General features: G+C 34.0%; 2 protein-coding genes across 2 annotated transcripts; both read left to right on the forward strand.

The window, feature by feature from the left end:
* Positions 1-1,508: 1,508 nt before the first annotated feature.
* On the forward strand, positions 1,509-3,080 carry LOC128229948 (dynein light chain 1, cytoplasmic-like). The gene is made up of 2 exons (XM_052941873.1): positions 1,509-1,635; positions 2,440-3,080. Exon 2 carries the CDS (start codon positions 2,445-2,447, stop codon positions 2,712-2,714), a length of 270 nt encoding a protein of 89 aa, XP_052797833.1. The 5' UTR covers positions 1,509-1,635; positions 2,440-2,444; the 3' UTR covers positions 2,715-3,080.
* A 1,854-nt stretch (positions 3,081-4,934) lies between these two features.
* On the forward strand, positions 4,935-7,144 carry LOC128230094 (dynein light chain 2, cytoplasmic-like). The gene is made up of 2 exons (XM_052942105.1): positions 4,935-5,086; positions 6,698-7,144. The coding sequence occupies exon 2, from the start codon at positions 6,703-6,705 to the stop codon at positions 6,970-6,972; it is 270 nt and encodes an 89-aa protein (XP_052798065.1). The 5' UTR covers positions 4,935-5,086; positions 6,698-6,702; the 3' UTR covers positions 6,973-7,144.
* Positions 7,145-11,919: the final 4,775 nt, after the last annotated feature.

Genomic DNA, 11,919 nt, shown 5'->3' on the forward strand with positions numbered 1-11,919 from the left:
CTGTCTTCATAAGAATGTTTACATGTAGAATATTGTACCTTATTTTCAATTGTTATCAGAAACATTGCTCTTTTTTGTATTTTAAAACCGATTGTAGCAATCAAAAGGCGCGATCAAGACGATAATTTGTACCATTTTGATGCATAAGGATGTACACAATTCAACACTTATTTCAGTTCATGTTCGTTGGATTCGGCGAGAAATTAAGAGCGAGCGAGCCAAACAAATAGTTCATAAAAACAATGAGCGGGCAGATTGCAACTATTGATTCCTTAATATTCATAAACAATGGTAACTTAAAGTCCATTAAAAGTTTATTTTCACAGGAATTTTACACATATTATTCATATCGTTATTTCAGTTTAAATGAAGAGAAGTATTTTAATGCAATATAAAATGAAATCATTGCTTTCATTTCATATTATTTTGTGTTATTTGTTGCTGTTTTTCCACCTAACGGACGCGATCTTTTGAAAACTTACTTGTTATTCATTTTCCTGAAAGCTCCAATTAAGTTAGTGTACAAGTACATATATACTATAAGATAAGATGCTTTGTTAACCTTAAATTTGTTTCTTATGTCCAGCAAACCTTGCTGTTTTTAACCAAATCGAGATTTTAAGTGCCATTTTGAAAAAAAAAAAAATGATTTCAACCTAACTTTAAAAAATCTGCAACAATGCCGTGTGCAAATAAAAGTATTTAATGCAAATGCTTTTCAAATTCGCATAATAGAATCAGTGAAATAGGGTTTAAGCTAAAGAGGTATAGAAAATATCTACACCCTGTCTTTTTAGGTATTTTGGTATCACCCTCTGCCCTCGTAAAAGCCAACAAAGGCACTCATGCATCTACCTCTATATAATCAAATTCTTAAGACTTTCAATTATTGCTTTTGTTTTTAATAAAACTAGTAATAAGATTATAATTAATTACAAACAACATATTTAGCAGTTAAAACCTTTTATGAATTCAATTTAACACAATTCCTAGCATGTGTTGTCAAATTCATAACTATCAAATTCTTCAAAGCTCAATACAATATGCCATTTACTTCTTGTCCATCTTCTGAAGCACCTTGTTATTTTTAGAACCTGACTCAAACCATATAGAAGTATCAACACGATTAAAGTGTATATATACATACTGCACTTAAACGCACAAGTGTATTTAATTAATAATGAATTCAACATGAAGCTTTTAAAAAAAATAAACTAAGACAGTTAACACTGCATTCATTTGTAAAAGTCCGATTTCCGAATGCAAATTTTAACCTATCCAAATGCTGATAATGCAAAGATAACAATTTAACATTAAGTTTTTCAAAAGTATAAGACAGTTGACACCACATTAATTTGTTAATATCCACAAGTTGTTCTGTATGCAAATTTTAACCTATTCATTTGCCTGCTAACATGCTTTCATATATCTAATAATAAATAAACGTACTTAACAGACCGTAGTAAATGGCGCGCTTTTAGATACAACTATACAGAAACGCCTGTGCAGCCCAATGAAAGACTGGGTGTCGGTATGTGACGCAAACTACACAACCATTGACTAATAGGACATGTTCATAACGATTTAAAGCAAGGATAAGGGTATTTGGCTTATAAAATCTCCAGGATAAATCTGGTAAGTTCCTTTACTTTAATCCTATTTAATTTGTTTACGATAGTGGTTTAAACTGGGACAAATAACAAATCCTACTCCCAGGTTTAAACCAGTAACAGTAGTGTGTGCAATTTCTTTTTCACCTGTATCGTTATGAATGTTAGAGTTAAAATTAATTAATGTCAATGTCACTGTTTAAAGATGCGCATTCTATTTTCAAAAGCAACCAACTTATTCTGTGTTTACAAAACTCAAAAGTATAAAATTCATGTTAACAGGGCCCTGTGATTCTTATGTAATAATGTATGAGGGCATTAAACATTTCTGTAACATAGTTTGTCAAGCTTTATATGAACAATACGTCGCTGAGAGCGTCGTAATTAGATCTAATAAATTCACCATTTATGTTAAGTGTTTAATCAGAATTGAAAAAAAAATGTATCAATTTGAAAAGAAGCTTCCTTTCTGAAATTAAATACTGTCATAGTCATGTATGTTCTTAAAGTATTTCATTGTGTTTTAAGTATTTCTTAGTAGCCCTTAGTGGGTTTTAGCAGGACCAATTTACATGCGTGATATATTGAAACGATTAGAACAAAAGCAGGGCTTTGAACTTAAGAGATGGAATTTATTTGAAAATAGATATATAAAACATACAGTATATATTATATCATAATTAAATAAACGTTTATTACTACTGGTTTTACTGACCAGTACTTGCATCATTCAAAATAAATATATTAATGCGCCACACGCAAACTGATTGGGTCAAGAAAATGTCAGAAAAGTTGTAAATGTGATAATACATATTTTTTTGTCTTGCAGCAAACATGGGAGAAAGGAAAGCTGTCATTAAAAATGCTGACATGTCAGAGGAAATGCAGCAGGATGCTGTAGACTGCGCGACTCAGGCCCTTGAGAAGTACAACATTGAGAAGGACATTGCCGCCTACATCAAGAAGGAATTCGACAAAAAGTACAACCCGACATGGCACGCAATCGTGGGCCGCAACTTTGGAAGCTATGTGACCCATGAAACGAAACATTTTATCTACTTTTATCTTGGACAAGTTGCCATTTTGTTATTCAAATCCGGATAAACATACAATTAACTAGTTCACATATAAGCCACGATCTCATTGCTCTTCAACAAAATTCTAATCTTTTCTGGTGGTTTCTGTGTATCCCTGATTAGTCAGTTCATTTCATAAATTAAACATGAACAACCTTTTAAACTAATTAAATGCTACTTCATGCCGAGCATCGGAGTGTAATATTTGAAGTGTTCATAAGAAGTGGGTTTTACCATTGCATCGCAAGCTTGTGTTAGTGTAAAACACTCATTCGTGGTATTGTTGTTACTGTATAAACTAAGGATCAAGCATACATTGGTCATATATTAATTATTATGCAATAGTTTATTTGTATATAGTATTTTGTTACTGTTATTAAACTTTGAACTTTAATAGTTGCTTTTTTTATTAAAAGGCATTATTACACTTCCCAACGACTCTGCCACGCTCGCCGTTTTCCAAGTTTGATCATGCTCTAATATTTGGAGGTTAACTACCACTACTACTACTACTACCACTACCACTACCACTACCACTACTACTACTACTACTACTACTACTACTACTACCACTATTACTACTACTACTACTACTAGACTACTACTGCAACTACTACCGCTTTTGCTCCCCTTCTTGCAGAAACTGCCTTGTCTAAGTGAGGACTTCCTTCTCCCGCACAGCCTCATCGCAGCTGCCGTCATAGAACATGGCCGTTTGCCGTCCGCCGTTGCTAAGTTCGATACACACACCAAATGAATGTAGAATCTGCGACACTCCAGTCGTCTACCTCATCATGTTTTGCGTCTCCTTGTAACTCTGAAGCTCCAGCGATCATTCCGTATTTCGACCAGAAGTATTAGCCCCGTTAACAATTCCCTTCCCGAGAGTCCGCCAGTACCGTCCCGAGGTCTCTTGTTTTAACAACCTTACCTTCCGACCCCAGGATAAATTTAAATACCCAGTCCCGTCTATTTCGTGGTATTCATGTTGGTCTCTTTCCGACCTCGTACCATCACATGTAGAAAGCTCCGCACGCAGCTTCATTTCACAGTGTAGCTGGCTGTAACACGCCACGTGTCCAACTGCCTCGTCCATCTTAGTTGGAGCTTTGCTGAACTCGATCTCACGTCTAACCCGCTGATCGAGAAAAAATATATGTAACGGCGCATGAGTATCTCTTGTATCTCTCGAGGCCTCGTGACATACGTCTGTCCGTACATACCGAAGGTCAGCGGCGTATTTCTAAAAACCCTCGCCTATGCGTTGTGTGCGGCGCCAGAACGTTTTTTTGAAATTACATGTATCTCCGTTATAAAATTAAATTTCTACGAAAATATTATTGCCTACTATTAAACACATATTTATTTATGCCATTATATCAAAAAAACAAACAAAAAAACAGATATCATAAAACACTTATATGTGTTGATTGTTTATCAAGTATTCCGATATCTGTAAATCTGGGACAAATCTAACAGGTTGTGTACATATATAACAGTATTCGTGACCCAGAACATATATATGTGAAAAATCTACTCTACTGAAAAATTATCCAGTTTAGATCACTGTCAGGTATATATTGAACAACCTTGTCATTATTATTCAACATCGATGCATACTATTACTATTGCCCGGTGTTAAACGGTAGAGAGTTGTAGCGTTACAGGGATACATAAGAAATGTCAAAATAATAAAAAAAAAGTATCCCTTCTCGCTCATTACTGTAGCTAGCCTGCGCATATAACATTTGCTCCTTGTGTACGATAATTATTTCAAACAGTCACTTCCAATCTACAAATGATGATGATGATGATGATGATGGTGATGATGATGATGATGATGATGATGATGATGATGATGATGATGAATACAATGTTACGTTAACCATAAATCGTTAAAAATAGTACATGGACTTGCGCTGTATGACAAATTTAAACAAGTTTGTTAATGTCTTTGTAAGTAAAGAAGCCGTTTGTTAAGGTTTGAAGCATAATAAAACTTAAACCATATATCATATCTTCCTTTTTTGCGATATTGTATCTTTAATTTCAACGATAGATTTTCCCTTTCAGAAAAAGTATTTTGAAAGTGATATAGATTTCTGATCAGTTGATTACGCTTTAGGAAAAGGTTTTAAAATGGAGATAATTTATTCTCAATTTCGGTTAAAGCTTGTTTTTATTACTTTCTTTATACTTATTCACCAGTCAATACAAATGTGGCTAACAGTCCGTAGTAAATGGCGCGCTTTTAGATAGAAGTATACAGAAACCCAAATTAGCCAATGAACGTTATATAATGTTATGGAATGTATTAGTTCCTTATAGCTCGTTTATCTAAGGTGTCATCTTCATATAGCTATCGAGTATTCGGATTTGTAAAGCTTAAGAATTAATCTGGTAAGCATTTTACTTTAATAGTATTACCATTTAATCGTAACAGATTAAAACATTGTTTTCTTTCTTCACTGAAGTACTTTTCAATGAATGAGAATGCAATTAATTCTTATAGATTTTTTTAACAGTTCTTATGTTTTGTTTGCTTTTGTCAATCAATATTCTAAAGACCAAATACGAGATATTTCATCGATTAACATAAAAGAAATTTTAAAACTATATTAGTTTGTTATCATGTTTTACAATAAAGTCTAATTCAACACTGATTACAAAACTATGTTATCATCAAATTCAGTTAAAGTTATAGTAACGATACATTTGAAAGCTATATATAGACGCGTCAATGGTCGCGTTCGAAGTCGCGTACACAGTTCCGAATATAAACATGGTTGTCACCCATTCGGAACTCCTCGGCCATTTTTATCGAAAACAACCTCGGACGTATTCCGGTACATAAGGCGAAGTAGTTCTTTTTTTTTAAATTATATCCTTGATTTAATGTAGTGTTTTGGGGTTGTATTTATTGATCTAAGTTTAATTGATTGCCAGTGAAGTGTATTATTGCAAACATAATTAAGATTCCCAAATGTTAAGTCATAAAGTTTAACTGCTAAATAAAATTACTACACGATGTACTTGCAGCGGACTTAAACGTACCGCTATTTTAAGTATCTTAACCGTCCAAATACATCCGAGGTTGTTTTCGATAAAAATGGCCAAAGAGTTACAAATAGGTTTTCACCAAGCCGGAAAAGTGGGTAATCTCCGGTTTCCCGCACAATACAAGCTAGATCGCATTTGCGCAACATCGTGCCGACGGGATTATAAAGTTTATGTTACTTTCTCCCATGACAATCGTTGAAAACTAATAAACGTTTAAACTTAATCATTACTGCATTAAAGCTGCACTCTCACAGATTTACCGTTTTTACAAAAAAATAATATTGTTTTTGTCTTGGAAAAAGATATTTTTTGCGTAAATATCTGCAAACCAATGATATAAGTTTGCTGACAAAAGATCAGATCGCAGATTTTCATAATTCTATTCGAAAATTAAAGTTTTATGGCTGAAACCGTTATTAACGGTTTAAGAAAAAAACATAAAACATCATTTTTTGAACTTGAATATAAAAATCAGCATTCTTATATAACTGGTTTCCATGGATTTTTGTAAAAATTGGCTCGTTCAAAGACAAAAAAAATAAAAAAAAAGTTGGCAAAACGTTCAATCTGTGAGAGTGCAGCTTTAAAACGCAAGTTCTATATGTTGTTTAAAGGCCTAGTTTAAGCATTTTATAAGTACCCCCCCCCCCCCCCATCACCTAAACAGTGTATTTGTACACAACCTCTGTTAATTGATCTTAATCGTATTTCCTAATTGGCTTATCAGATCTCCAATCTGAGTATCCTGCTGTGCAGCTTTCAATGTTTTATTATAAAAATGGACCCTTAATGGCCCTGAGCCAATAAACGAATAAACAGGAAATTGGCCCCTACTGTGACATCAGTGCAATAAGCAGGAAATGCACGGCAGGGGGATTATCATGCCAAACATTCCTTAAACAAGGCCTTTAACATGAAAAATGGCATAATACATTGTTCTCTCCAATGCAGCGGCCATGGCTGAAAGGAAAGCTGTCATAAAGAATGCTGACATGTCAGAAGAGATGCAGCAGGATGCCGTAGACTGCGCGACTCAGGCCCTCGAGAAATTTAACATCGAAAAGGACATCGCTGCCTTTATGAAGAAAGAATTCGACAAAAAGTACAACCCGACATGGCACGCAATTGTTGGCCGCAACTTTGGCAGCTACGTAACCCACGAGACCAAGCATTTCATCTATTTTTATCTTGGACAAGTTGCAATCTTGTTGTTTAAATCTGGATGAAGAAAAAAATCTCAGTGGTCTATAACGATGGATATTATTTTTTTGTGTTTACAGTTAATCTCTTGTTTTAGGATCCAGCAGTTTAAGATAATATACAATTTGTGTGTACTATTTTGTCATTAAGAAGTTTAATAATGTTATCATAATGGGTTTAAATAAATGTTGAACTCTGGTATGCTTTCATTTAATGGCACATCGCGTATATTTTTAAAGGCAAATATGAACTACACGTCGTTGTTGTTTCTGTCCGGTGAACTTACAAATTCTATTAAATACATTGTTAAAATAAAGTATTTTATATTATATTGATTGTGATTGTTTGATTAAAGGAACTTTCACGCCATTACCTTTTAAATAGGTTGCATAATGTTGGAAAAAATACAGCAGGCGTCAATATGATGTCATGCTATTTAAAGCTGCACTCTCACAGATTTACCGTTTTTACAACTTTTTTTTATTTTTGGTCTTGGAATGAGCAAATTTTTGCGTAAATATCTGCAAACCAGTGATAAAAGACTGCTAACGATCAGATCACAGATTTTTATATTTCCGTTCGAAAATTAATATTTTATGGCTACAATTTACTATTGTACAATTTTATTTTGGTCTGAATATAATACATGGGTGGGAGCAGGATAGGTGTTCCCTGCCGAAGGATTTTTAAAGCACATGTGCAGTTCTCAAGGAAAAAATTCCAAGCATACTGGACGCTAACATTCTGTTAAATTACGTCAACTTCAACTAATGAATACACATATAATGTACAATATACATCAACTTACTCGTTCAATTTTATTCCTGATTTCGTGTCTTAAGCATATGCCATTTCGCAGGAATCTGAATGCATGTGTTCGCCCGGGCGTACTTGAGCTAGTATACCTAAGTACGCCCCTGCATGGAATGTTACATGGATTGGCGTAGTAACAACTTCCGCTACTGATTTTTTTTTATTTCATTTTCTTTTCTTTTCTTTTTTCTTTTCTTTTATTATTGTTTTATAAATAAAACGGGGGGGGGGGCATAGGTGAATGTAGGTTACATAGCACTATTTTTTCCGTCAACTCAATTTGGACTTCAGCTTAGATTAAAAGCACTGTTTTTGCTGCCTTTTTCTTCAAGACGTCGCTTTAGTCTTTGAATTGGAATTGAACTTTCAGGAGTAGATCATTGTCGGCAACCATGGTACTTTCTTCCATTACACTTCATACAAACCGTAGAAAAATTGCCTGACAAAATCTCGTTTTATAAATATGCATGAGGCAGGGGATATAACTCTTCTTTTAATGAAATGGCATGTTACAATTAAATACTTTACAATAACCCTGTATTATCAGCTGTCCCCACACGCGGGTGGTCTTTGCAGCTGTTTAAAATTAGTAGTGAAACGCCAGAATACCTTTCCTACGGGAAAACATTAGTATGAGTGTATGGGCATATTTCCGCATAGGTACCTTGCGGAACCAATGAAACTGCCTCATTAGATAATTATACATGGTTACGAGATTTTCCTAGCCAAATCGCCCACGAGGCATATATTGCAGAAATGTAGCGAGTGTTTCCGATGATGGGAGTAAATTGGTGGAATATGCTCTCCTTCCCTAAAATACGTTGAAAAATGGCAGAAAAAAATATGCCTTCATTACCGGTGTGCATATGCACATACATTCAGTTTGCTGTCCCTTGAAAATCACTGCATTTTCGCTGATTCCTCTTCCTAGTATTTTGTCATCTTTTTTGAAATTTGGATGACGAATTATCATAGAACCAAGCATTTTCTTCTTCTTTTTTTGGAAGTCTGCCGTTAGTTTTTTAACTGTTTCAGCAACCCACATATTTTGTAGAATATTACTTTGACTAGACATGTATATCAACAAGAATCAGGCACGCCTTTTAATGTTACAAAATAAATGATAACTTCGATTATGGTTAGTGACCGTTACACTTTATTTCATGCATTCCGGTGGTTTATAGAGAGTTATCAGGGAAATAAAAAAGTTAATTCACTGTTTTAAAAAGTGAAATAACATTTTGATATTTCTCACTGTTTTGAAATTTTAGCCCGCTCTCATTTCTAAATCAAACATCATCGTGCATAGAGCTCACGCTCGGCTGGGACACAAAATCATTGACGGCATTTCCAAAATGACGTAACGTTCGCATACAATTTTGGGCGCTTTTCTGAAAAAGAACAATTGACTGTAATTGTAAAAATAAAAATTGTTTGTTTCAGTGTAAGATTAGAATACGTTTCACCTCTCGTGAAATATATATTTTGGTGCTCACTCGGTGAAATATATCACGATCTTTAACTGATACAAACAATTATCCTCTATGTATTAGCAATTATTTAAAATGCCACCGTACGATTTTACTCTTGAATATTGAAGTTTTTTCATTGAAAAAAACAAACAATTTTATTCTGGATGTCCTAAGCCTAAAATATACAGTGATATAGAAATGATTGTTTTCATAGAATAGCATGCATTTTTTTACAAAATATTTTCCAGTAAAGATTTGTGATTAATTAGGTAGACCTAATAGATTACATGTCCAACGTCCCTCGTATGATAAGTATACGATTTTATCCGGCTTTCATTATCTTGACCCGTATACCTCATTATACCCCCTTTAGGCTTGTAAATTCCATTTAAAACCGCACGGGGGATGCGGTGCGGTCAAGCCAGAATGCAATACATTTTACACTCTACAAATCACACTCCCCCACCCCAGCCCCCTCGACTAGTTAAAGTGACACTCTTATTCAAAATCAATACATACACATGTAAAACAAACATACATTTTGACTGATACACCCTCAACTGCTTACTAAATAATGCATTTATGGAAAATATTAATTACTATTAACAATATTATAACCATGTATTTATTAGCTGCAAACGCAAAAAATATTAAATGATTGGTGAATGCTAAAAGATTTACTGCGATCTACTATGGTCTTATAAGGTAGAAATACAGTGTTTTCTGCACCTTTCTTTCAAATTAAACTTGGCATCATTCATAAGAACCATTGCTTTCCACATTTATTCATCGTTTTTGGTATATTAAAACAATTATTAAAAGTGGTAAATCTTATTTGGGAGTAAGAGTGCATCTTTAATGTACTTTTGTAATCGGTCAGGAATTGACATAAAATGTAAACTTGGACGATTTTTTTTTAGGGACACGGGGCAGGGGGGAGGTGCGCCGTCTTCAAATTCGCTAGTGCAAAAAACCCTCCATCCCACCCTTCTGTACCGATAAATAAATATTCTTTCATTTTTTACCAGAATGCTGCGTATCAATTTAAAATTAACTATTTTGAAAGTATATTTAGTAAAGTATATCTTCCAAACTATGAGTTTCTGCGAACCGCGTACCTAACCCTGTTCAGTCCTGAAAATCAATCACTGACAAGCCCCCCGTATTCAGTAATTCTCAATAAGAAGGTGCAATTAGTGTCGCCGGCCGTTTTGGGCGCGATTTATCAGATTCCAGAATCGTTAATGTATGCATGTAATGTGCTTAATGTTTGTTAAGAACATGTGCAAAGAAAATTATTTGAAGCTTTAAAGTTAGTGGAAAAAAAAATGATTGCATATGTGCTTAAATGACATGTTCGTTAATGTCGCCAGAGCAAAAGGCTCAACGTTCCTACATATTAACTTTATATTATTAATACACATAAGAAAATAAAGTGTTTATTCTCATATAATACATTGACACAACCACTTTGCTCGGTTAAATTACGTCAGTGCGCCAGGACTAAAGTCAAATGCTGCCCTTTAAATGTAGAAAAAACAATGTCGCCGAATATACTGACATGTTCGTTACTATAAATTAATAAGGTTAAATGATCCTGATAAGCTATTACAGATTTACACTTTTCACATATTTCACTTAATCAAATATCGTTCAAATCATATGCAACATATCCGTTATTTAGCGAAAAAAGTGTTTGTTACATGTTGTTTTGCACAATGCTGACTGAAGAATTCCATATCAAACTGACATGTTCGTTATCGTATTTTACATAACTTTACAGTCTAGCAATACTGCTTTTTAACTCGTTGACGCTAAGCCTTGTGCATGAAGTTTTACATAAATAAAAGTTAACATGGTGAAGCTTTCAACTCTCTCAAAATTTTATGGCATACAATCGTTTGAAATGTCCGTTACTGAAATATTGTAAATAAATGGGTGTATTTTTTTGTACGATCATGACGATTCATTATGACGTCATCCTTTCGTCATTCGAGCGGGAAATATGGCCGACGCTTCTGTTGTCTTGTCGTAAACAAGTGTTTTACACGAGATTGTTTGCTGGTGCAAAGGAAGGTTCATTTACATACATCTATTGGCATTTGTTACTTGTGATCCTAAACATTTTTTCTTTTTAATGGTCATGGAAATTTTCATTTGTACCGCTTTTAGATTTACCATGGAAGTGCATGTACGTAAATACTGGTAAAAGCATGTGCTTTATAGTGAAATGTTCGTTACCGCATGGTAACGAACATTTCAAATATTTTGCTGTTGCTTCTTTGTTAATCAAATATATAGTGAACTATGCTCATACAATACATCTATGTTTTCTTTTTCTTAACCCTTTTAAGGTGGTTTTAGATAGAAAAAACTAATTATACCTGCCATATATAAATAAAATATCAGCAGTTGGCAGATGCTATTCAAAAAACGCATATGCTACATTCCTTTTTATATTGATGGATCGTTTGTACATTAACCCTCTTATGTCCAGTTATTTTTTATCTGATGTCGTTGAACGATGTATTTTTAATTACTGTGCAGTACAACGGCATGGTTTCATGTTGTAACAATGGCTACTTATTCTTCTTAAGATGAGTAACGAACATTTCAATGTCGGTAACGAACATTTCAAAAAAATATTTTCTTTTTCAGACATAATGGGGAAGTCCAGAGCCGAAATCC

This window comes from Mya arenaria, chromosome 4 (assembly GCF_026914265.1).
Source record: "Mya arenaria isolate MELC-2E11 chromosome 4, ASM2691426v1".
NCBI classification, from domain to species: Eukaryota; Metazoa; Mollusca; class Bivalvia; order Myida; family Myidae; genus Mya; species Mya arenaria.